The sequence below is a fragment of the Pygocentrus nattereri genome, chromosome 1 (genome assembly GCF_015220715.1).
Source record: "Pygocentrus nattereri isolate fPygNat1 chromosome 1, fPygNat1.pri, whole genome shotgun sequence".
Classification (NCBI taxonomy): Eukaryota; Metazoa; Chordata; class Actinopteri; order Characiformes; family Serrasalmidae; genus Pygocentrus; species Pygocentrus nattereri.
This window is the reverse complement of record NC_051211.1, coordinates 27,655,479-27,682,806: the sequence shown is the minus strand read 5'-3', so window position 1 is coordinate 27,682,806 and position 27,328 is coordinate 27,655,479. Positions and strand designations below refer to the sequence as shown.

At 38.6% G+C, this 27,328-nt stretch overlaps 1 protein-coding gene across 3 annotated transcripts in view; it reads right to left on the bottom strand.

The window, feature by feature from the left end:
• Positions 1 to 5,066: 5,066 nt before the first annotated feature.
• Positions 5,067 to 27,328, bottom strand: part of slco1c1 (solute carrier organic anion transporter family, member 1C1) — a 50,739-nt gene continuing 28,477 nt past the window's right edge. For 2 of the 3 annotated variants that reach the window (XM_017710637.2, XM_037538282.1), the window contains 8 exons: positions 26,774 to 27,019; positions 26,186 to 26,350; positions 16,227 to 16,422; positions 15,861 to 16,026; positions 11,999 to 12,168; positions 11,176 to 11,240; positions 10,913 to 11,030; positions 5,067 to 7,833 (listed from right to left, as the gene is read on the bottom strand). In XM_017710637.2, the coding sequence (XP_017566126.1) occupies positions 7,593 to 7,833; positions 10,913 to 11,030; positions 11,176 to 11,240; positions 11,999 to 12,168; positions 15,861 to 16,026; positions 16,227 to 16,422; positions 26,186 to 26,350; positions 26,774 to 27,019 (1,367 nt within the window). In that variant the 3' untranslated portion in view covers positions 5,067 to 7,592. Of the gene's footprint in view, positions 7,834 to 10,912; positions 11,031 to 11,175; positions 11,241 to 11,998; positions 14,009 to 15,860; positions 16,027 to 16,226; positions 16,423 to 26,185; positions 26,351 to 26,773; positions 27,020 to 27,328 lie in introns of those variants that run through there. The other variant, XM_017710640.2, reaches the window with a different exon arrangement.

Genomic DNA, 27,328 nt, shown 5'->3' with positions numbered 1-27,328 from the left:
TCCAGACGTTTATAGATGCTTTGATGCAGTAATATACACTGTAGCCTGTATGATTGCGTCATTGTTGTATATATTTGTGTGTGGTACTCTATAGAGGTAGCTAAACTAGACCTGAGTTTGGTCTTCATAAATTGACACATTGTAAATAACATACTACAATGCATACTACACTGTTGATGGAGATTACTATAACAAAATAACAATCCTATGCAGTGCAAATTGCATAATTTGTAAATAGTCGATTATTTTCTCTTTCAGTTGAGGTAGCTTTGTTGCAGCTCATTTCAGTCCAATCTTTTTACAACCTGAGTGGCACTGTTCCCAGTGAATTGATTACAGAAAATGATTAGTTTGAGTGAGTACAACTTCACTGCTCAGCAAAGCAAAACATTAAATCATCCTTCCAAGAAAACTTTCACATAATACTAGTAGACAGTGAAAATAGTGAGATGTGGTCTGCAGTGTGGCAAAAGGAGAAAGTGAATGCTGAGAGTTTGTTACATTAAAATGTGTTATTGGAGATTATAATGTACATCTTTAACGGTTTATAGGGGAATTCCTCTAATTTCTCACTATTTCTTCATGATTAAATGGTTGAGGTACATAAACGAAGTCATTCAGAGTGCTTTCATGTTAAATGCTTCATTCTAGAAAAACTTACTTGGACAGAATTGTTCACAGTGGTAGTGACCACCTCTAAATAGTTGTGCCTCTGAAAGCTCCCTCAGAAAGATGTTACATGACATGGTTATGAATATGATGTCTGATGCCTGATTCATTGTATTCTGATATTGGAGAATACAGCGTGTTGTAAAGCAAACTTATTTCAGATTTACCACTTTGTTACATTACATATAAAATCTCAGAAGGCACATGAATTACTGGACATTTTGTAAAGTAAATAAAAGTTATTTTTGAATTGTAGACATCAAGATCCCTGGTTCCTATCACCTCCACTGTAAAGAAATCTGAGTCTGTAAGTTTCTTTACAATGACCCATCTCACATCAAAATACTCTGAATAACTCTGTTTACATCTCCATGGCAGAATCAAGCTGAAATTTTGAGAAACTGGGGATGTTCCCCTTGTGTTCTGGACCTATCCTGTAACCTTGTTTCAGTGTAGTGTCCCTAACATACTTCTGACACTTTCTTTTTCTGTACAGCACTCTGATGAATTAGTGTCTCATTTACTGAGATATTCTGTTAAGACGAAAACACAAACTATGTACTGCCCTCCAGAATTATTGACACCCTTAGTAAAAATGAACAAAGAAGCTATGAAGAAATGTCCTCCATTGATTGTATCAGATTTTTTTTAAATGATGGAGAAATCCAACCTTTCCTAAGGTGTGAATTGTCAAAGAAACAGAAACATTGAATTTCAATTAGAATTTTGAATTTAAGAAGTCAACAACTATTGGCGCTAGTGGATGTTCTTGAACTTCCAAGCGGTCATTTATTATTTGCTGTTAAATTTAGCTATAAATATAAGGTGAAAATGTAAGAAAAAAATACTTTCACATACTACACAAATGAACTGAGGCAAAAAAGGTTACCGACCTACATAAATTAGGCATTGCCTATGAAATAGGTTTAAAGTTAAACAATAATTAAGAAGGTTCAGTCAACTGGAGCAGTGATGAATGCAGGGGCATATTTTCCTCACTGGTTAGAAGGCTTACCGGTGATCAAACCACAAATGTAAATTCCTGGAGTTTACTGAAATACCCCTTATTTTGCATTTATTGGATATACTGTAAAATTGTATTGTAATGTTGAGGGGCTGATTTAATTATAAAGGCTCTGGGTGCCTTGTTAGGCCTTATGTTAATCTGAGATTATAAACTGAGATTAACCAGATAAAACCCTCCCAGAAGGCTGAGACCAGGTCATAGTTAATCATACCTACAAATCCACACAAATCACTTGGTCACACTTCTGCAGTGGCCACCCCAGTCCCCTAAACGAAACTTCATCAAAAACCTCCAAGCTAAGGTCCACAAGTGTGACCTCAATGAAGACCTGGATACAACTTGAGCGGGTTGAGAGAATTTTTGGGGATGTATTTTTATAGAAGCAACTTGGGCTATTTGGGTGACTATTGAGTTGAAGTGTTTATAAGCAATGTTAGCCTCATAGCTCCAGTTCTAAACTAACGAGGCACAATTTGGACTCCAAACATGTTTCAGCCAGTCGACCACATCTGGAGTAAGTGAACAATTATCTAAATTACATTTTTACTGAACCATTCCTTTAACCTTGGTTTAGATACTCAGGATGTGTAGTTCATGATGGACAGCCCATTGTGTGGAATGTGAGGAAGTGTCAAAAAAAAAAAAAAGAAATATCATAAGACTTAAATATGTAGAAAGGAAGCATTTATAAAGGTACCAGGGTTAGATTAAACTAAACTTAATTTTACCTGGATAAAATTATCTGTTATTTAAATTTTATTAGAATCCCAAATGAGCATCCAATGATTAGTAACACACAGATTAGCCAGTAAATAAATGTATATAATTTACACAGCTTGTGGGGTACCACTTTAACAAGACTACCCTTAAAAAGCGCCTATGAATCATTTAAAATAAGTTTATTAATGATTTCTAATTTGGTTATGAGCACCTAAAAAATAATCAGTAAACAGGTGATGAAGCTGACAGGGTCAATGCTGGTGGGGAAGACAAAGTAAGATGGATAGTAAATTAACGTGTTTTACAACAGGCATTGTTGCAAAGCAGCTTTACAGAAAAATACAGGTCCAAACCCCCATGACCATCCCCAAAGGCAACAGTGGCAAGGAAAAAACTTCCTAAGAGCAAGAGGAAGAAAACTTGAGAGGAACCAAGACTCAAAAGTGGAACCTATGCTCTTCTGGTCAATGCCTTATAGCCAACAACAACACATATTAATATTAATAAAGCAATATCAGAAATGAATTAGTGTTTCAGTATTAGGTAAACAACAGGACACCTTTGCCCTTTGTAATTATGCTTTATAATTGCTTATTAATGATTTTTGGCTGTTTATGACCTAATTAATAATTATTAAACAAATTTGAATTCATCGATAAACTATAAGGTAGTCTTATTCTAAAGTGGTACCCATTGTGGTAGTCGCTATTAGTTATCCTCTAATTTTACAGTTTATCAGCAGGCAGCTTTATTTAGCTTTAGCCTTTTTTTATGGTTAAAAAGGCTAAAGCCAGCTCTGATTGGCCAAGTTTGTTTGCACACATAAACAATTACTTTTTTCCTTATCTTGACCAAGGGTGCCAATAATTCTGGAGGGAAGTGTATCTGTGCAGGTAGGAAAGCAATTTCCCAATTACAGACACAATTAAAACGCACTTTTTGTTGACACCTGTACTGCAAAGACCTTCAGTGATCATGATAACCAGACTGCAGTGGCCTTAGAAGAAGCTGTAGGTTCATCATTCATTCTTTTGTGTCATCGTCTGTCTTATTTTTTTATGATATATTGACATGTTGTGAATTTCCTGGAATAGTAATTTGTTGATAAGAACAGACCACTTATTTTTTTACATTCACAGCAGGATATTCACTTTTTAACTATACAAAATGAAGCAGTGAATAAAACTATATACAGGATAACTTAAAATGTAATAAATGCCACTTATTTGCTTTAGAAAAAAGAAAAAAAAACTTGGTTGTTGCTGGTAAACTAATCCAGGAGCTTCCCTGATGAATCAAGGAACAATCAATTTGCCAATAGATGTCCACAGGCATATAAAAGAATAATTACCTGCAAATGTTCAGGAACAATGAAGTTAAGAACCTGAGAGTAGACCAGTGTTGACTATTTTACTTTCCTTTTTGGCCCATTAAAACATGCGTGCACACATACACACCACACATACTGTTACACATTTTACAACAGAAATGAAGATTCTTACATACTCATTTGATCATGCACCTGTCTGTTAGCCCACAGTGGTCTCACACCCCTCTTTTTGATGTGTATGGTGTTGGGGGGGATAAAAATCACAGCCAGGTAACATGAAAAAGCACAATGGTGATCAATTCAACAACCCAATAGCACACAGACCTCCTGACAAAGATACATTCAATAGAAGCAACTGAGATGTAAAATGACACGTTATAAATTTCTCTTACAAGCTGAACCTTCAAGCCTGCATCTTTGTGGCAAGACCTCCCTGAAACAGCACACAGTGTATGGGTCAGTTTTTAGGCATCTATCTTTATGCATGTGACCTTTTAAAGAGTAATATGTGCGTGTGTGTGTGTGTGTGTGTGTGTGTGTGCATGTGTGTGTGTGTGTGTGTGTGTATATATACACACACACACACACACACACACACACACACACACACACACACACACGCATATATATATATATATATATATATATATATATATATATATATATATATATATATATATATATATATATGCACAGTTATATGCAAAACATGAGCATCTCTGGCCAAATTACATGTTTTGTTGACTTTTGAAGTGCAACAAAGTAAAACAACCTCTGCAGCAAACTATTTCAAAATAATATTGTGAAAGTTAATGCAATTACCTTGTATTTGACAAACTTAAAGGAATAGTTTGGCATAAAAGGCCACTGTGAGTAACCAGATCCACTTTTTATCTCAGCACAACAAAATTCCACGCAAGGCAACAAAACATTGGGCTACATCAGAATCCATTTATGAGGAGCCTGGCCTCTTCCTATTTTCCTCGTTATATCAAAAACATGACTCACAACCGTGAGTGAGTCCTCAATGAATTGGGGTGAATGGATCTAAACAGCGAAGAATAAAAAATCTAAATAGTTTCTAATCACTTGTCCAGAACTTTCCTTTAATTTTAGAAAGTTGAAGGACGTATTTCACTGAAAAAAAAACAAAGAAAACCTATCTGCAGCATTAGTTTGTTACTGAGTGCTGATTGGTTGGTGAGTAGAGTAGCTCACTGGCATGCTCACAGAGGTCATGAACATACACAGGCATGTTTTAAACTTCTGTAACTCAAGTTCAAAAATATCTTAAAAATATAACAGAAGTGTTTTATGTTGTTCTGTGTTAAGATAATGATTTATTGATGTATTCTTTTTACATAAAACATGTTAAAGCATTTATAAACTCTGATTTTGCTAAAATGCTTCATCTTACCCCTTTCTTTCTGGACTCGCTCAGGAGTGCCCTCTAGCATCTGAGAAACCTGAACATGAACTCCTAACCACACAGTGTAAGGTAACTTGGCAGAGACGCTAGGCTACTGGAACTGGAAAATAAAAACACTGTCCGATAACGATTTTGAGGACCACGTTTTCAGCACGAATGAGCCTGAACTGTATATGTTCATGAAGAAATGCATTAGCTGGAGGTAGTGTCTCTGCTGTGAGGAGTGGGAGAGCTACTGATATCAGTGCTTGAAAAAAAAATCAACATTGAAGACAGTTTATTTATTTTTACAGTCAAATTGCAAAAAGCAATGCTTATCAGGCATGTTAGCTGCACAGATAGAATAACAGTAGCTAAGTGTACAGCAAAGGTAGCTAAAAAGTAATCAAAGTTTCAAATTCACTGCTAATCCGTAGAAATATACTTTGAACAACTGCAATTTTAGATTTTTTTTGTTTGCGACCTTCCTTGTAACTGCTAGGTAAAAAAAAAAAAAAAAAGATTACCACATACAAAGAGTTTTGCACTCTGTGGTAATATACCAGACTAGAAGTAGAGTTTTTAGGAGTGTTTATACAAAATGTCATGCACAGTGCCTCATTGTCGAAATAGAACTTCTATTCCCATGTAGTGATGTTTTTGTTCTGTATGGTCCAGTTTTACTAAATGAAATGATACTAAACTTGTAATTTGTCTGTAACTTTTCTATAGATTTTTGAAGCAAGCAATCAACATTTTGGCATTAATGCCAAAGAGAGATGTATTTATTCAGATGTGGTCCAGTGTTTGTTAACACATTAGCCTAGAATCCCCCAATGTAAACTACAGAAACAGGTCACTTATCACGTCTGGAGTAAGTGTTAAATCATTTTAATTAATTATTTTAACTGTTCTTTTGAAAATAGGAAAAAATAAAATATGTAATTGTGACATGCATAAGTGCGGACACCCCACTTAGTCAGTACTTAAACAGCACTCCCTTTGGTAGATAACCTCCAAACACTTTTTGTAGCCAGCTTGTGGCTTTCTATTCTTGTTTTCACCCACTGTTACTTTGTCTTGGACCATTTAACATGCACAGAAGAATTACCCACAGATTTTCAGTGATGTTCAAGTCAACTGTGATGGTCATTTAGTGGAAGCCATTCTTTCATCTACCTGTGCAATGAAATTGAAAGCTGGAAGTGCGTTGATATATTTTTATAGCCTTTCCTTGCTCAGCCAGCTGCTTAGAGGAACCCATAGTTGTTGAGTGTTAGTAAAATGTTTGAAGAGGGCTAAAATTGTGCTCCGGAATGTCATCAGCTGGCAATTCTTCACCTGCTTATCCAGTCCTATGGAGTAAGTTCAAACTTCTGAACATGCCTCGCTTACTTTTTTCACACTGAATTTTTAAAGTTAATCACATTTAAAGTACCTTGTGCATTAAAATTTGCACAAAAATGTTTAATAACATATAAAATCAACAAATATGTAATATGGCCAGCGATTCCCAACCTTTTGCATCCAACTGCATATATGATTGTGTACCTACAAGGCAACAGTATTTTTTCATTCCAGACTGTGCTCTAAAAATGGCTTTAGGATATGACATTGTATAATTGTCTCTAAGAGCATTTTTGATTGGTGCTGCTATCTACTGTAGATGTGCAGATATGTTGGATATGATAGCAGTGACGCTAATAAAGGCTTAGCTTTAGGCTGAGAATAGAAATACACACAAATTGTCCTGCAGATATAAGTTACTCCATATCTATGTAGAGACTCATTGGTTACCCTGTTGACACTCTTAAGGAAAAAAAGTATCTTTTCAGACACAGAAATGCTTAAATTACTGCCCACAGTTGATTTCGAACATTCTTAATGGAGCAAGATTAGAACTGAGCAATCTGCATTAGAAACTTTAATATTGTCTATTGCCTGCCTCTTTTGCTCAGCTTTGAATAGAACATTCATCACACCGTTTGCTCTCAACACATAACCAATGATAGTGTTAAATGAATCAAACATGCCTTAACCAAAGGCTCAATTACAGCCCTAATGGCATTTAATCCACCACCCAAATACTGCATTCACAAAGCAGTACATTAATTTTAGTATTTAGAAAAATACAGACAAAACAAGACTTCTCTACAATTGACAACATTCAAATAAAAAAGCTTGTTTATAAAACTCATTCCCACACCTCCTCCCCCCAAAATTCTTTGCTACATTTTTTGATTTTTATTTTTTTATTTTTTGTAAAACAGAATGTGGATTTAAGAGCTAATTCCAAAATGTCAAAACAAGAAATTTATGTATTTCACATTGTCCAGTAGAAATAATTTTATACTCAATATTTTTATACTGAAAAAAACAAACAAACATGGGCACAACCGGATCGTTTCCTGCACGGCTGCCTGACAGGAGTGCATGTGTCACAGGCGTGTCTCCCGCTCAGGGTCATAGTCTGAGGTCCGTGGGGACTGGTCTGAGTTCGAGTTATTGGTCTCCTCTTTTCTAAGTGCTTGCAGTTCTGCAACAGTGCTACCAGTGTTGCCATTAGAAAGTGTGCCGCTCTCCTGCCTTTTGACGTGCCGCTGTAAGACCAGAAGACCCAGAGCACACAGGAAGAAGGAGGCTGTCCTCAGGCCGAGTGTTAGGCCCAGATATGCTATCCTGAGAGAAAGTATAACAGACTGTGGTCTTAGCTAACTGTCTCACAAACCCATATTTCCAACTTACAGCTGGTCTTTAAAAGTCTTAATATTGTGAAGGTATGAATAAGGGATGCATCGATACGAACAGTGCTATCAGGTATCCATTCAATACTGTACTCATTTACTCAGGCTTGTACTCATAAAATACACAGAGACCAACATCTGATACCACTTGATACCATGTGACCAAAGCCTAGCATATGCTACCATGCTAATGAACACACCACTCAAGCTAGGAGTGAATGATGGGCTCCTCACACAGTTAAGTGTTGCTGACACTATGGCACTCGGATGCAAAGTAGATTTTAGCTCATTTTTCAGCACACAACGTATGCACAGTGTGTTGTTTTGAATGAAACAACTTTACTGAAGTTGTCCACAGCTAAAGCGCTAACTGTAGGGGCTGTGTTTTACATAGTATGTCAGTCGGACTGAGCATTTTCATTCAGCATGAGCATGTTAATTGTAAATTTTGTCCATACACAATGGACTATCCAAACAGATAAAAATGGCACAGTGCATGCCTGGTTTAGAGGAGGATATTCAACTACACCTCATTTGACCAAACAAAAAACTTGCAAAAAAATGCAAGCCCCTAGAATAGCCACACATGTGATTCATGCTGACACTGTGCTACTGAGGCTGCTGTATTTTCAAAAGTATTCAGTCACCCATCCAAATCATTGAATCCAGGTGTTACAATCAATTCCATGCCCACAGGTGTATAAAACCAAGCACCTAGGCATGCAGGCTGCTTCTACAAACATTTGTGAAAGAATGGGTCGCTCTCAGAGCTCAGTGAGTTCCAGTGTGTTACTGTGATAGGACGCCACCTGTGCAACAAATCCAGTTGTGAAATTTCCTCCCTACTAAATATTCTACAGTCAATTGTTAGGGGTATTATAACGAAGTGGTGGGTCACATAAAATGACAGAGCGGGGTCAGCGGAGGCTGAGATGCATAGTGCGCAGAGGTCGCCAACTTTCTGCAACTTCATGTGGCCTTCATATTAGCTCAACAGTGTATAGAGAGCATCATAGAATGCTAGAATTTCCTTGGCCGAGCAGCTGCATCAAAGCCTTACATCACCAAGCGCAATGCAAAGCGTGGAATGCAGTGGTGTAAAGCGCCGCCACCACTGGACTCTAGAGTAGTGGAGACATGTTCTCTGGAGTGATGAATCACGCATCTCCATCTGGCAATCTGATGGATGAGTCTGGGTTTGGTGGTTGCCAGGAGACAGTACTTGGCTGACTGCATTGTGCTAAGTGTAAAGTTTGGTGGAGGGGGGATTATGGTGTGGGGTTGTTTTTCAGGTGTTGGGCTCGACCCCTTAGTTCCAGTGAAAGGAACTCTTAATGCTTCAGCACCAAGAGATTTTGGACAATTTCATGCTCCCAACTTTGTGGGAACAGTTTGGGGACGGCCCCTTCCTGACACAGTCCTGACCTCTACCCAATAGAATACCTTTGGGATGAATTAGAGCGGAGACTGTGAGCAAGGCCTTGTCCAACATCAGTGTCTGACCTCACAGATGCGCTTCTTGAAGAATGGTCAAAAATTCCCATAAACACATTCCAAAACCTTGTGGAAAGCTTTCCCAGAAGAGTTGAAGCTGTTATAGCTGTAAAGGGTGGGCCGACATCATATTAAACCCTATGGATTAAGAATGGGATGTCACTCAAGTTCATATGCGTGTGAAGGCAGCTGACTGAATACTTTTGGAAATATAGTGTAGCTAGCTAAGGCACATAGATTTCACCAATTTAACTGTTGCACTCATTTATACTAGCTGATTAATTCTAGGTTGGTTTCTCATTATGGCACTGATGTCAATATTGGCATCCTATTTGTACTTGTCTGAAAAACATGGTATCGATGCATCCCTAGTATGAATGGATTAAACATGCAATATTTTTTCTAGCTTGTCAGACTTTTGTTAAGAAAATAAAAAGTATGGTTCAAATGTGTCTGATTATAGTGTGATAAATGTATTCATTAGGGCTTGGAGTCAACTGCAAGTGAGTTGATTCTGAGAGTCGATTCCAAATCATTTTCTTGATTCCAAAAGTCAAAATGCAGGGAAGGATATCTAACAACATAAGTACAGTATGGTAAGATTTTTTTTGTGCAAGATTTTTTTTCTTAAAACTGAAAGGACCAGGAGTCAGGAGAAAGAAAACATGTTAAGTAACCCTGTAAAACCTGAAAAATATTTGAATAAATCTGGTGTCAGGTTGAATTTTGTAGTTTTGTTGGATAAATGTCATACATCTTTATGTATTGATGTCACATATGCAGACTCAAAAAGAAGAAAAAGAATGTTTAGATCTCAAATGCAAAATCAACATTATATGGTTGTTGATGATATGATGACAGTTGCAGATAATTAATTTACGTCCTCAGAAGACATGTTTTTCTGTCTTTGAGGTGTGGATTATTGATACTCGTCAATTTTATAGAACGCAAAAACAAGTATGAATCTTTACTAGCACCTTATTATGCAGTCCATAAAAATTACTGACATAAAATAAATCAATGACAAATGCCAGTAAAAGTTACATTACATTCATAAACAGTTTGGAGAGCTAATGCTTTCATCTGTCAACTAGCAAGGTGTGTCAGCATTGGCAAAGTTATACTTTGCTTTGTCAACAGTAAAACATAGTTAATCTATTAATGTACGTGTTGAGGAAGGATTCTTTTTTCAGACAGGCTGTCTAGACAGTAATAGCACAACATCTTATTCTACATATGCAGGTAACGGCAAACCTGAATTTGTAGAATCAAGTCCAAAGTTTTGGAGTTTTGACTTATGTTTCAAAAATGCTTGGAATCCGACAATCACATCTTTTTGAAATTGACTTCCAGCCCTAGCATTCATTTCATCTGTTGAAATTCATCAAAATGGTGTGTTTGAGTGTTTATTCAGGTTGCATGTGGCACCTATGCTATAATACTATCAAACATCCTTAAAAATAGCTACATTAAGAAACACTCATTTAGTACTGTGGGCAGTTCCTCTGTGAATGTGTTACCTGTAGGCAGTTGTATTGTAGATTCTGCAAGCTCCTTTTCCACCACACTTCTTATGGCTCCATTTCAGACAGGCAGTGTCAATGATTGCCCCAAAGTATATAGGGGCTGGGATGCCAGCTGTTAAATGGCAGATTTGCAACCATAGTTGCATTAACCACAACAGAGTCAGATTTACATTACATACCAGAAGTGAGATTATCATTTGAACAATACTTCAGAAAGTACAGCAATTAAAAGAAACAAATAGCATTTGAGTGCGTACCTAGAGTGCGTGTTGTCAGGGTGTGAAATCCTAAAGCTAAAGACTTCAGCTGTGGCCTAATGCATCTGTAGTGCAAAATAAAGAGCAGTATAGCAATGAATAATAGCAATAATAATGTTACATTTATATAGCACCTTTCACAAACCCAATGTTGTTTCACATAGCACATCAATGACACCATGTACTGTACATCTTCCTTTTCAGCTTTTTTTGTTTTATATTCTCTTTATATCCTCCATTAAGTAACAGGTGGCTTATTCTGTTTAAATAAAGGAAGAGCGACATATCCGCGCAGTAATTTTCCACAAACAAAAAGGTAATGGTGTTGCTGGTAACCCAATTTAGCACTGAGGAGTATAAGCATTCCAGAAGTGTCAGCTGACCAGGATTTGAAGCAAAGCTAGCCATGTTTAGTGCCAGAGCTCAGATTTTATCCCTTAAATAGACAGATTAAAAAAAAAAAAAACAACAGTCTTAATATTAAAACTGGGCATGTTTGGCTTAGGGTTTAACTGATCATTAAAAAGACAGACTTGCAAAGCAGACAAGCCTTTTATTTTAAAATAGCAAAAAATATGCTTTTTTTGGTAATTATCTACGTAGGAAATCATTCAGTATCTCTCAATACCCATTTTTGTCAAGATAATTCCTCAGTAATGCATGTAAAATCTTGAATGACAGTGATCATGTTGATGCTAATACCAATGATGGTATCAGCAAACACAAGTTAAAAAAGGTGTATTTACTGGTTGAGGTATGTATAAATTAATTACTTGTTAGGCATTTCATTTAGAATATTTATAATGACAGCTCTTTGACTCACCTGATGAGCAGCATGTATCCTGGTGTACCGCCCAAGGAGATGATGAAGGAAGTGATGACAGATAGAGCCAAGAAGTAGGGGAAGACTTGCTGGCAGCTCTCCCTGTGTATACACTGGCCCACAGAGGCTGTTAGGTTTCCTACTGCCACGCAACTGCATTGCTGAAACACCTTAACACATATACACAAATTACCCTCTGTTAATAAACACAGTTTTCATTAGCTAAAGCACTATACTAAGCCACAACAAAATAATAAAGAAAAAAATCGTTCATCACTTTAAGTCATGCATACAATGTCGTACATACAAAAAAGAACAACTATTTCCCTACAAAAACAGTTAATTTAAAGATCTGAACTAGAACAGGGTTCTCTAGTGTTCTGACACACTACCACCCCTGGCTGCCTTGACACTAAACAGCATGGCAGCATTTCTTTTGTTCCAAGCATTTTTATGTTTATTATATTTATAGCCATTAGCAATCAGCATGTTTATTTATTTATAGCCATTAGCTATCTGGTTATAAAACAGATGATGACTGAGAATTCTCATTAATAAATGCTTAATTTAATTTCAATTTGCAGAAAGATGTGGTAAAATAACCAACCATTTACTTGCAAAGAATAAAACAGAGACCATTATGTGAGTCAGCTGCCACTGGCACTGTGACAGAATGTTATCTAAAAGCTAACTAACTTAAACATCCAAGTGCATCTTGTACTGAGTAAAACAGAATGTAGTTACAAAACAAAGATCTCTAGCAACAGTATTAATTTGTGGCAAATTATAGTCAAAATAACTCACCATGGAGTTTTTACCCAGTTATGATTTTCACCTCCTTGACAGCCAGTTAATGTAAGGCTAATATTACATAAAAAGGGGATAAGCTAAATTTCACTCATGGTAACTATCTTTTAACTAGCGTTGACTAATTTTACAAAACTCCCCAGATAGTGAGAGTGAACGAGCAATAGAAATAAATACAACATTATATTCTTTGTTTACATATACAGTATCTCTTAAGTATATCCAACTAGTCCCTTCAGTAGTAGCTACAGACTGTTTACAGTAAGTTAATGTCACTGAAAAGCTCACATAGCATTGATCCTAGTACAATTTATGTCCTTCCTCAACCTGATCAACTGATACATAAAATAACATTTTCTAAAGAATTTTTCTTTCAAAGCTGGCAGCTCTTTTGGAGGCCAGTCAGGCAAGATTTCACCACCTGATTTTCACAAAAAAATTTATATTGATGATTTATCCCTCTTTAAGCCTTGAGCTGCTGGAAATCTCAGCTTAATAAAAATACCAACTAAAATTACTAAACACAGGCAAATAGGGGAAGAGAAAGTTGAATGACACTGTTTGGGCTCAAGGAACCAGTAGGATAAAGTTAAAATAGACTAAATTGGTAGAAATGCTATTTTCTTAATAAACTGTCATTTGCAAGAATAAATACAAATTTACTTGAGAAATTTATATTTGTGCTGCCCAATGTCACTATAGCCTTCTGTCATGTAGTTTTACTACAGAGTTTTACTACTGATTGCTTACACTCTTAGATTGCTTGACTTCAGTGTGTATATATATATATATACACACACACACACACACACACACTGAAGTCAACCAATCTAAGAGCAATCTATATATACACATATAGATATGTATGTATGTATGCATGTATTTTGATATGTTTTATGCCTATAGCTTCTCTAAAAATTTGTGGCAAATAGACATTTTGAGGACTTTTTCATTCCTCATGGGGAGTATGCCCTAAGACCCCCTAAAATAACTTTGCTCCATAAATCCTGAGTGTTTGAAGTGTTCCAGGGTCTCCCCTGAATGAGTTGAAGGGGTGGGGTGGTCAAACTCCCTGCAGAGGACAGGTCTGAGAAGAAATGGTGTGTAGAGGGATGGTAAGGCCTCAGATGTGCGGAGAGCGATAGAGCCAGCAGAGGGGTCGAAATGTCTAGGAGGTAACGTCAAGGGGCAGATGAAATGAGACTAGAGGTGGGAGATAAAGGGGAGATTCTGTGGTAAAATACAACAGGTAAAAAGTGTTTATGTTTAGCACATGGGGTAGCTAGATAGATGATGAAAGGGGGTACTTAGCCTGCGGAAGAGAGACTTGAAAATTAATGTTGTTAGCAGGACGTGAAGCAGAGGGACCCATCCCATCATGTGAGCCGCAGCATCAAGGGGGTTTTTGGTGGGTCAATAAAGAAGGTCTGATAAGACAGGGTGAGAATGTAGAGTTAAAGTGAGGGGTCATATGGCTCTTGGAAATTTAATGATGCAGCTCCAAATTCTGGTAGCCTGAGTAGGAATGGGTAGTAGCATTGAGTAGCTGAAGGTAAGTTTAAAATGGCTAAGAATATATGCTGATAATTGTGATTTTTATGAGGATCTGCAGGCACAGTTCAGAACAGATTGGAATAGACATGGAAAGTCAAGCACTGGCAGATGGAACAGGCAAGGGGCGATGTAGAGGATGAAGATTAAGTTGGTGGTGGAAGAATCCAATTTTATTGGCAGCCGATGAGCAGGAAGATCTGGAATACAGTGGTAGGACAGAGTGGGTGGAATAAATAAGTGAGAGTTGGGGATGAGTCAGGAAGAGAAATGAGAGTAAGAGGGGGACGAAGAGAGAGGGGAATAAGAGGAAGGATGAAAAAAGGGGGAGAGAGAAGGGGATGGGGAAATAGAGATGAGAGAAAGAGAAGGGGACATTTCAGGGCTCTATGGCGAGACAATGCAGGACAGATGAGCAGTGCTGGCATATCTCAGCTGGTGCACAATATTTGTTACAGGAAATTGAATTTATAGGATGTTAGATTGGAATGAGGAGGTGCTACTTCCTTCTAAATTTGAGTTATTTTAACCCTATTTAGCAGGTTTTTACAGGGCAATTTTGGTGCAAGACTTTTTTCCCCCTTTTTTTCAGGAATGTCACTGTAATTGCAACTTTTCTGTCAGACTTCTTACAGTGTTTGCATTTTCTTTTACAGTGTAGATTCTACAAATGTTTGTTGTTAATATGAAGTACAACTATGTCATGTAAGAGCTGGAAAATGTCTAGCATACCTACATTTATTTTCATATTTGTTAGAATTTATTCATGCTAATTGTTTTAATATGTCCATCAGTATTTTTTTTTAGTCTTACATTTTGCATAATTCAAAGAACCAGGATGAGTTTAGTTTAAAAAACTGTGGGCTGCAGTCATTATCTGCACTGAAACCTAAAATCTTCTACTGAGGAAGATGGCAAAAATGTCACAGTGTATTATTAGTATTAAACATATTAGTAAAGCATTGTCTTAGTTGCTTAACAAGTATAGTTTATGAATTAAAGTTTGAGATCAATGTAGGTATAGTGATGCATGCATGTATAGTGATTCACACTTGTTGCAGCAGGGCACCATTTCCCCATAACCACTTTTAAAATGACTTTTTTTGTGATTAAGCACACCTTATTCTGCATATTTAATTACATTTTGTGTTTCAATGTCACAATTGCTACTATACAATTATGACACTCGTTCCACTCTTACATTTTGAGAAATTATATAAAAAAGTGTATAAATTAGGGTGGTTTCACATTTACTCCCAGTCTAAGAGTGAAAGAGTGAATTCCTCTGAGGAAGTGCCAGAGAAGGCAACAAACTTCACCGGGTCCTTTGAGCACAAGCAAACAGGTTGTGCACGCCCTTCGGCAATGGGTGGGAAAGGGTGAGTTCAAGGCAAGGAAAGACCACCTCACATTGTTGCTTGCAAGCTTTGATGAGTTAGTACAATAAACACAAGCCATTGTTCCCAATTAAGCATGCCAATCCCTACAGAATGGCCCCTCTTACTGTTTTCATTCCAGGGCCATCTGACATCCGGCACCCAGCCAAGCACGGCGAAACATACGTGAGACCATCCTCACCACACACTGGGTCCCATTCCGTCTCTGAGCACATGCAGTGTTTATTACACTCATCAAAGAGTGTGCTGTTCTTAAGGGAGAGGCTGCCCATTCTGTTTAACATGTACACAAACAAAGAACAAACAGGTTATTCTTAATTAATCTGAATTCAGATTATCCAAATATCATAGCCTACATGGAGTTCAAATGCCTGGAGTCACATGCAAAAGCTTTCATTAGTGTATAAGTCATACAAAAGAGATGTAGCAGAAGGACACTACAGGAATAATTAAATCAAAAGATATCCTCGTACCTGCCATATGGCACAGTGATGCCAGCCACTTTGGCATTCTCACAACCCAAGGCAAAGAAGAACATAGACAGGAAGTAGCCCAATAAAGATGTTCCCAGGGCAAACTTGGCTGCTCCCATGATGCTCAGCTTGAGCTTCTTCATGAGCACGCCCCCTGAGAACATTCCCAAGGCGACAGCTGGGATGTTGATCACACCTGAAAGAGAGAGCAGCATTAGAAAAAGCTAGACAGCAAAAGCATGCCCTAACTGTGAAATCTGCTGTATGAAAAGAAAAGCATGTTTTGGTTTTCCCTAGGCCCGAATTTCAAAGGGAAACACATTTGTTATGTCGTCTCATATGCATCAACGTTAACTTTTCATTTAGACAAAAAAAACAGCAACTCATGCTAGAACATTTGCTTTCATAGGTAGCAAAGTTCCAGATGAGACATACAAACACCATGGTTCTGCATAATTTAATAGCTAGGATGGAAACAAAGTAGAGGTCTTGATGTCCAAAGTGTTTGATGCCACTGAAATCTACCCCACAAAAAGTAATTACATGAAATACATTGCCTAATTTCTGTGAGATTGTTTTACAATTTTTGAGAAGTTTTTGGCCTAAAATGTCCTTTTTTACTAAACTCACAGGGAAGGGGTATATACAGGGTGTTGGAAAGCAAGCAGTTGCGCCCCCCCCCCTTTTTTTGACTTACCATATTTACCATATTTTACTATCACCAACATTACGTATAAAAAAATTGTATCAGAGCCGCTGTGACCTCTGAATCTTCCGGTCAACACCACTGTAAACGAATCTAAGTCAGTAGGCATCTCAACAATGAACCATTTCACATCAAACCACTCTGAATGACTACTGAATGACTATGAACTATTTTGAAAATTCCCCTTTAAGAATTTATCCAAAGGCAGCAACACTACTATCTTGGTATGGACCCCAGTCACCAGTGTGCAAAGCTGTTGCATTACTTACTATGCGTTTTAATCTCTATGTAGTATTTCACTACAACTCCATGAAAGAGCTCCACAGCGTCTCCTATAAATCCCTGTTTTTTGCATTAAAGAAAACTTGAGGTACCAGGTTAATGCCTCTTATTGATGACATGGTGTTTGGTTGTTGGTCAAAATAACCACACTAAGGTATAGTGATACAGGTGATAGTTTGTTAAAGAGATTCTCAGTGCTTTATTGGTGGGATTTTAAGCATTGGGGATTCATTAGGTCAGGGTTAGTGAGGAGAACCACAGGAGGTCGGTACTGCACCAGAGAGGGCACCTGGGAGCAATGAATGTCAGAGAGAAATCTCATACATTTATTATGCACAACAACCACTTGCACAACTTATTATGCACAACAACCACTTGGACAGCAAAGAAGCATAGGCTCAAGCCCCCCTGGATCTATCTGTGCATGCATCTGCCTGTCGTTAAGAAGTGTAAAAGGAAATGGAACTGGCTAGTAAATTCTGCTGTGAGTACTAAACATGGAAAGACCTGGGAATCCAGAGCTTTTGTTCTGATTCTACATCACTTACTAAGGCATGGCTGTTGGAACAGCAGAGGTGAGCTGGCATTTGACTCAGCACTTTTCAAAGTACTGGGGCGACAACTGACCTGAATTATAATCTCCATTTCAGCTCCTAAAAAGTAAAATCTGCACAACTTCATGTTAAGTGAAAAGCTCACACTTTCAAAGAAATATTATTCAGTCCTTCCAACTTTTTGTCAGCTACATCAGCTGAATATTTCATGGTTTTATTATTTTCAGTGAAAGCTCACCGGTCTGTACAGCCTAACATTTAAAAAAAACTTGGAAAGCAAAATTCTCCCAGGCCTAGCCTTTAGCTATGAAAGCCAGAAATACAGAAAATCATGACCTTTCCTAAACATGTAGGAAACCCTTTAAGGTTAATTCCACTTATTTTTAAAGGTAAATCTACACAAATGGTTAAGATGCCTACAAAGTCACTCAGTGAGGTTTGATGTAAATTGCTTCATTCTAGACGTATCGAGTTCATAATGTTCACAGTGCTAGTGACAGGAGCCAGACATCTGACACGTTTAATGTCTCTAAAAGCTCTCTTCTCGGTTTTCACCAAAAGAGACAAACATTCTGGAGAGCACCAGGAAGTCTGTCTGCACACTTCTTACAACATAGAGCGCACCCTTAAAGTAGAGTTTTATTATGATTCTTTTTTGCTTCTTGTCATTATAGAAGCATCTACAAAATAGCAGCTTTATGACTGGCATGATGGCTGCTTGGTGGGGCATTAATGTTCTTAAAACTCACTGTGCTGTTTAAAGAATAATCTTTGGAAACCTCAATATATTTCTTGATAATTATAGCCTACTTAACAAACTACAATGCTTGCCAATTTTGTTAATTTACTTACTTCAGTTTTTCATTATTTATTTTAATTTAGTTTACTTTTTTTTAAAGTGCTATTTGGTTTAGTGACACTTGAGTATTAGTCTTTGTAGTTTAGCATTTTCTCTTGGGCTGTGGTGCCTGTGGCTGCTTAATGTAATGTCTAATTGTCTAATATCTGATTTCAGGAGAGCTAAGATATGCCTGTTTTTCTGAGACCTGAAGGCATTTCAGCTGAAACTTGACCCTGTGGTCTGAGAACATCCTAAAGTGTACACTGTAACATAGGTAGCTTTTAGTACAGGCACAATATCTGTCTGCCCCAGCAACCCACAGTGGCCCTGCCCAGCACCCAGCTCCCACTATATACTAGGATGATGCATAAACTAGTCAACTAAACTAATACATGAACTATTCGGTGCTGTGGGCTACTGCTGCCAAGCTGGGGACAGTGCCTGATTTTAGTATTAAAATACATGGGCAGAAACATGCTGTGAACAAGTCCGGAAAGCAGTTTTTCTGCTAAACACAACGCCCAGTGTACTTTGTTAGTGTGCAAATACTTCAGAAGACAAAATCAATTCCATTGTCAAGTGCAAGTTGTGTAAGACTGCTGAAATAAACTCAAGAACAAAAGTAGTGTTCTTTCACTCACTTCCTCTTACTCAAAAGCTCAAAGCTCCTCAAAAGCTCCTGGTAGGGTCTCCCATGGCAAACTGGTCCTAGGTGACAGGCCAGACAAAGTGTGATCCATAATCACCCCTATGAAAACAAGAAAGCAGGACTTGTGTACCCTGCCCGGATCAGGGTTAAGAGGGCCCCACCCTTGAGCCAGGTCTGGGGGAAGGGCTCGCCAGCTAGCGTCTGGTGGCCGGGCATTCACTCATGGTGCCCGGCCGGGCCCAGCTCGAAGGAGCTACATGAGTCCCCCCTCCCATCGACCCACCACCGATAGGAGGGGCAGTAGTAGAGGTTCGGTGCATTGTGGATCGGGCAGTGTCCAAAGGCGTGGACTTTATTCTTTTCTGGAGTTGCCCATGGTGAGAGGCGGCGGGCAGGTGTGGGCTTTCTCATAGCCCCTCGACTCGGCGCCTGTATGTTGGGGTTTTCCCCGGTGGACGAGAGGGTAGCTTCCCTACACCTTTGGGTTGGGGAACGGGTCCTGACTGTTGTCTGTGCTTATGCACCGAACAGCAGTTCAGAGTACCCAGCCTTCCTAGAGTCCTTGGGAAGGGTGCTTGAAAGTGCTCCTCCTGGAGACTCGATTGTCCAACTGGGGGACTTCAACGCTCACGTGGGCAGCGACAGTAAGACCTGGAGGGGTGTGATTAGGAGGAATGGCCTCTCGGATCTGAACCCGAGTGGTGTTCAGTTTTTGGACTTCTGTGCAAACCACAGTTTGTCCATAATGAACACCATGTTGGAACACAAGGACGTCCATAAGTGCACATGGCACCAGGACACCCTAGGCCGCAGTTTAATGATTGACTTTGTAGTCGTGTAGTCGGACTTGCGGCCATGTGTTTTGGACACTAAGGTAAAGAGAGGAGCTGAGCCGTCAACTGATCACCACCTGGTGGTGAGTTGGATCAGGTGGTGGGGGAAGATGCCAGTCAAACCAGGCAAACCCAAACGTATAGTGAGGGTTTGCTGGGAACGTCTGGCAGAAGAACCTGTCAGATTGATCTTCAACTCACACCTCCGTCAGAACTTTGACCAGATATCGGGGGAGGTGAGGGACATTGACTAAGAATGGGCCATGTTCCGTTCCTCCATTGTTGAAGCGGCTGACTGCAGCTGTGGTCGCAAGGTAGTTGGTGCCTGTCGGGGCGGTAATCCTCGAACCCGGTGGTGGACACCCCAGGTGAGAGATGCCCTCAAGCTGAAGAAGGAGTCCTACTGGGCATGGCTGGCCTGTAGGACACCAGAGGCAGCTGGCAGGTATCGACAGGCCAAGCGATATGCGGCTTCAGTCGTTGCCAAGGCAAAAACCCAGGTGTGGGAAGAGTTCGGTGAGGCCTTGGAAAGTGACTTTAAGTCGGCTCCGAAAAGATTCTGGGAAACCGTCAGGCGAGTCCGAAGGGGAAAGCAGTGTGCCACTAGCACTGTATATAGTGGAGATGGTGTGCTGCTGACTTCAACTGAAGACATCATTGGGCGGTGGAAATAATATTCCCACCAATCCCACCAACACGTTCTCCAGTGAGGAGGCAGAGTCTGGGGACACGGGAATAGGCTTGTCTATTACTGAGGCTGAAGTCGCTAAGGTAGTTAAAAAGTTCCTTGACGGCAGGGCTCCAGGGGTGGATGAGATCCGTCCCGAGTTCCTCAAGGCTCTGGATGTTGTGGGGCTGTCTTGGCTGACACGCCTTTTCAACATTGCATGGACATCGGGGGCGGTGCCACTGGATTGGCAGACTGGGGTGGTGGTGCCTCTTTTTACAAAGGGGGACCGGAGGGTGTGTTCCAACTACAGAGGAATCACACTCCTCAGCCTCCCTGGTAAGGCCTATGCAGGGATACTGGAGAAGAGAGTCCGGCTTATAGTAGAACCTCGGATTCAGGAGGAGCAGTGCGGGTTCCGCCCTGGTCATGGAACACTGGACCAACTCTTTACCCTCTCCAGGATTCTGGAGGGTTCATGGGAGTTTGCCCAACCAGTCCACATGTGCTTTGTGGATTTGGAGAAGGCATTCGACTGTGTTCCCCGGGGTATTCTGTGGGAGGTGCTATATAGAAACATATAACTGCATGCTCTAAAAGTACATAACATATTGTATATATATGGTATTTGTAGTAATATGTGTATATATACACATATATATATATATATATATAGTTCATAAAATAAATATTCATAAATATATTTGTATGTAATTGTGTATATATTGTTAATATAGTTATATATTTCATAGATACATCATATGTATGCTTGTTATTGCACATTTGCAATGTCCATTTTGCACTATTGCTACTATTTGTACTTCTGGCAGATGCTGCATTTCATTGCCTTGTACTTGTACTGAGCAATGACAAAGTTGTTTATCTATTAATTCTATTAATCTATCCATCATATATTTTTATACTTTATACTAATTTAAATTAAGCATAGGGTTTCAAGCTTTCAAGCAGCATCCAAGCTTTTTTTGGAAACAGGATTGTAGAACCATGAGTTCTATACAAAACCATTTGTATGTTTAAATGTTTCTATGCCTCGTGAAGTAGATCTTTAGATTTACTGAGTTATATGTGGTTCTATATGGAAACTTTTTGAAAATGTTCATAAATATGCTTGAATATGGAACCTTTTTGAAAATGCTCATAAACATCAAAAGGCCCAGAAGACCACAAAAACAACTATGGTGGATCATAAAAAATGTTTTCCTGGTGAATAAAAACCGCTTCATAACAAGTGGCCAGATCAAGTACACCCTCCAAGAAGAAGGCATATCTGTGTCAGAGTCAACAATCAAGAAAAGATTCACCATAAATAATAATAAATAATAAATACAGAGGATGACAAGCTGGAAACTGTTGGTAAGCCTTAGAAACAGGAAGACCAGACAAAAGTTTGCCAAAAAAAAACCAAAACAATGACATTTAAAAAGTCTGTACAGCTCTGGAACAACATTCATGGACAGATGAGATGCATATCAGCTTGTATCAGAATGAAGGGAACGCAAAGCATACCTCATCCCATCAGGCAAGCACGCTGGAGGTAATGTTGTGGTGTGGGAATGTTTGGCTGCCAATGGAACTGATGCCTTTGTATTGATTGATAATGTGACTCCTTTCAAAAGCATCAAGATGAATTCCGAAGTGTATAAGCTATATTATCTGCTGCAATTCAACCAGATTCATCAAAACAGTACAGATGGACACATCACAATGCAGGTGGACAATGACCCAAAGCATACTACAGAAGCAACCAAAGACTGTTTTAAGGCAAAGATGTGGAATGTTCTGTAATGTCCAAGTCAGTCACCTGATCTCAATCCAATCAAGCATGTTTACTGAAGGCAAAAATGAAGAACAAGCAGGAACTGAAGTTTCACATCAAATAACTCTGAATGACTACATTTTAAAGAGTGAATTATGCAGTAGCTTTTAAGTTACTAAAATACATAAAATAAAAACCTTTTTTTTATTTAGTTAGACAGTTAAATTTTAGAATTTTATGAGGCAACAAACTGTGCTTTTAAATACCTTTTTCTGCAGGACCTGGTAAAATTCATGGTAAATGAGAACCTGTTTCAAATCTTTGGGAAGATGTTATATATGTTACCGTAGTTCTGATTGGCTTGGGAATGGTTACATGGTTCAAGTGAATGGTTCAAAACTGTGCTGAAAGTTTTCAAGCATGTATTTTTTTTCCCACAAAACAGGCTATTTCTCCATTAAACATTGCATGTTTACAGCTATTCCCAAGGTAGAAAAATTATAGCTATTTTATCACCAGCAGGTGGCAGTAATTGCAGTAGAACACAACAAGCAGCCACAGAGTCTCAATTCTGTTAATATGTCTGTGAAACCACACAGGACAAATAGCCAAAGACAGAACAGAGGGAGATACCAATGTACCATTATTTTGCAATAGATAAAAGTGTAAGGCTTGGCTTGGCCCCTCATATGCACAGTTACCTTCAACACTTACGTTTTTCTGGCATTTATTGTTACAGTTTTAAAAATTAAAGATGGTTATTATAAAGAAACCATTACTTGATATCAGGGCCTATTTAATGCACAAGCTTAGCAGGAGCAAAGGCCCAGGGGCTCCAGGTAATTCAGGGACTCTTATTGGCCTCTTTTGTTCGCTTTTTTTCGATTTATCAATTCCCTTTTAACCACCTGGCTCCACTTGATTTTTTTCAGAAATTGAAATTTTATTTTCTTTCAATGAGTGCTGCGAATGGCCAGACAAATCATTATGTTCTCCGCCAAACTCCACCTTCTTTTCTCAGTCTTCCAGGCACTGTACAGCAACCACTGCTATGTGTCATTGCCTTAAGCCAATTAATTTTAAGTGTGGTAGTGTTTCAATTTGAAGCTTCAGATTGCAGTTAAGCAATGTAAATTGGGATGTTTAAAAGTGAGATTCTGTCCCATAGAGTATGTAATTTTCTAACCTTCCTTAGCCAGGAAAGAAACCTCATTGTATTTACAATGTTTTTTACTTCAAAGGCTGAAATGGGCTTTGTGAAAACGTCAAAGCAAACATCCAACCTTACTTCAATGCATGAAAGGCAAGACACGAATTGTCCATAAACATTTTTTATGCACTGGCAGTGTGCTTTTGTTTATGTCTGTGTTGTTTTCCTTTCCTTACTCAGCTGTCTGTTTTTAATTTAGTTATGTTGTCTGAGCAAATGTGGTGAGCTTTACAGTGAAGGGTGCTGCAGTGTTAAAAGTGATAAATTTAGTTTGGTATCGGCTAACAAACTCTTCTCAAACTCAAAACCAGCTTCTTATTCAAATTTGAATACAGGACGGCTAGTTAAAGCAACCAAATAACCGCTTAAACCCTTTAATCGCAGAACCTAGCACTGTCTTGAGTTCCTTAAAGCCAAACTACAAGTGTGATTGACATCCTGAATACTTTCTTCTGGATCCCAATGGCAGAGGAGATGAGAACATGGTTTGCATTATATGTTAATGTGTAACAAAACATTTGTGAATGGGAGTCCTCCCAAATGACAACCATATATCCTGGGGCTCTGGGGAAACATCTGCAAAAAATCATGCCTCAGTTGGGGTACACAGTCATCCAGCACATAGATGATGTGATATTATTAACAGCATTAGAAAGACTGCTGCTCTTGGACCATCTCCATTTGTGAGGTCACAACTGCAGCCATCACTGAGCATTAATGAACCAGACCACAGTCATCAAAAGCACTAGAAAGTTAATTGTGGGAGAGCTGAGGTTCCTTTTAGAACACTGGAACATGGTTTACGGGCATTATCACAAACAGCTCCCTTAAACACTCAACTCCAAAACCCATTGAACCTAGCGAGCTGAATGGAAAAAAAAAAACTAAAACCTTCTTCAAACTTAACCGAGCACTTGGTAATCTTTCTTCCAGACAGCACTGGACACCATTTTTGAGCCTGTGCATAATGTCGCTGTGGCACAGGGCAAGTGACCTGCCTTATCTGGACACTTCTGCTGGTGTAGTGCTGGGCCAAACGCTCAAAATCAAGTGTCCACACAATATACACAAGCTGTTGTACCTAAGCAGGGTATCACAGGTGACATCTGAGAGATGGATGAGGTGGATAGTGATACTAGAGTCTGCCAACCTTCCCACTGAGAAAGCTCCATTAAGCAGTCCAGCCACGATGACAAAGCCCAATCCAGATAAGAATGATGAGCATTACTGCATCCTACTTTTCCAGAGTCAAGATGAACTCAAAAATTCAAGGAAATCAGTCTGGATTATCCTGACTTAATGCTGTAGACAAATGACTCTTCAGGTACACTATATGAGTTGTGATAACCAACCACAAAGGACTGCCTAAAGTGAAAAAAAAAGCAAAACTATTTTACCAAACAAAAATTACAATTCAAGAGAGGAAGAAAACAGCACTCACTAAACATTGACAAAATGCAGGAAAATGACTGCATACCCAAAACTGTTAGACATGCAACAAGACACAGACCATCAAAAGAAATGAAAGTGGATGAAGTGAGGCAGCTATATGTTCAGCTGACCAAGAACAGCGCATTCTATTAACAATGCTTTTCTATGGAGATTTTAGAAGTTGTGATATCTGCTAAAGTGGGTATTACTATGTCCTAATTTAGTAGGGTGTCCAAACATTTGCACATGCCAGAATGACTATTTTTTCAGATTTTTTAAAATATAAAGTAACTGATCATGAACATCTACAGCAAAAAATGTTTGCTGAAAATGTTTGCTCAAAATTTTTATACATTCACAATAACTGTTTATTTTCTATTTATTTTATATTAATCAAATATAAAGTAACTGTGCATCAACATTTGCAGAAAATGCTGTTTATTGCAGTTTGTGTTTTATTCTTTTTCACGTAAAAAAATAAACAAAATATGTAGTTTGGCCAGGGATGCCCAAACCTTTACATACAACTGTACAGCATATTTGCCTACAAAATGTTTTCAAATCACAAATGCAAGCAAAACAGCCATATAGTAGAGGTCTGTCAGGGACCTGTCATCAGAAATGGTACCAAGGCTTAATACGTACCATAAAGTATGATCTTGTTGTTAGACGTTTATAAGTCTGTAAGGAAGAGAACTCTACCTATGTCCCAGAGCAATGAACTGTCTTCAAGATATCTGATTTAGTTTAACAGAAACAAGCCCACTGTGTTTGTGGTATCTTGGACCCAACACTAGGCCCTATGTAGTTCTTACTGAAGATTATTTTACCCATTGGAGCTTTAGTTCTACTTGTCACCCTCTAAATGAACTGAAATTCATTATTAAAGTTATTATATTTAAAATATATTAGCAAATATCAATAATTACTCAATATGTCTACAGGATAACTGTTATCATGTTAACTGTTAACCAATGACATGAGGTATAGGTTTTCAGCATACACTTACCCATCAAGAAGTTAGCTTTGGATGCTGACTGTCCATAGTGTTGTTCTATGTATTTTGGTTTGTATGTCACCATTCCTATCAAAGAGTTAAACTGGATGACAGTAACACAGAGGTACAAAATGTAGACTGGGTTCCCAAGGAGAGATCTCAGGGTTGGCATAAAGTCTGCAAAACATAGGGAAATCTGTCAGCCTTATAATCTTTTGGGACTGAAGCCAATGTAAGTTTTCTAAGGCAAACTTTACACAGTGAAACTTTGGTTGTCTGTTGTGAGTTTCATGCAACATAACATTTCTTGACAGCTACATGAAGCAATTCAAAAACAGAAAAAAAGCGTTGCACATGACACATTCAAATACCCAACTAGTTAGCTAAATTAACAGCTCGTATATTTGATGTACTATATTGTTCTATCTATTCTAGGCTTCTTAACTACATACTTGTTTCAAATGAGTTGCAATTACATTATGCAATTCAAGTGAAATTTAGTTTCATGTAAGTCTCAAGCAAACAGGTTTCACTGAAACTCACTTAAAGCCTGGTTAAGAAGAGGAACATGAGAAAGTGTTCAACTTTTATCTACCCTACCTTTGGCCAGTCTTAAGAAGCTGGCTTGCTCATCTGCATGGTACTTGTGGTCCATGACAGGAGACTCCTTAATGAAGCTGGTCCGCTCAGGAGAGCATTTGGCAAGTTGTCCCTCTGGCACAGGGAGAGACTTAGGTAGAAACCAGAAGGGCACCGCTGACACAAGGGTGATAAGCCCTGCTATGAGGTAACCCAACCACCATGCGCCTACCCAGCGTGCATCGCCTGGTGAGATTCTAATGCTCTCTGAGGAAAAAATGAAAAACAAGCACACACGTCCTAACGGGTTAGAGGCTAAAGAATCTTTTGGAAAAATTATTTCTATCAAATAAAAAGCTTGCACTGAAAATCAGACAGAAATATCATGTCTTTATTTTCGGATTTCTGAGAACATTTATTCCCTCAAACACAATATGCACAAGCACAACACACGCTTTTGTCTCCCTGCTGCTGCACACCACATGCTCAGAGTATCTGGGCCAAGCAGTCAGGCAAGTAAAACAGTGGGAATACAGGCAGCATCAGATCTCAACACTCTCAGATGTTTCTGTCTCC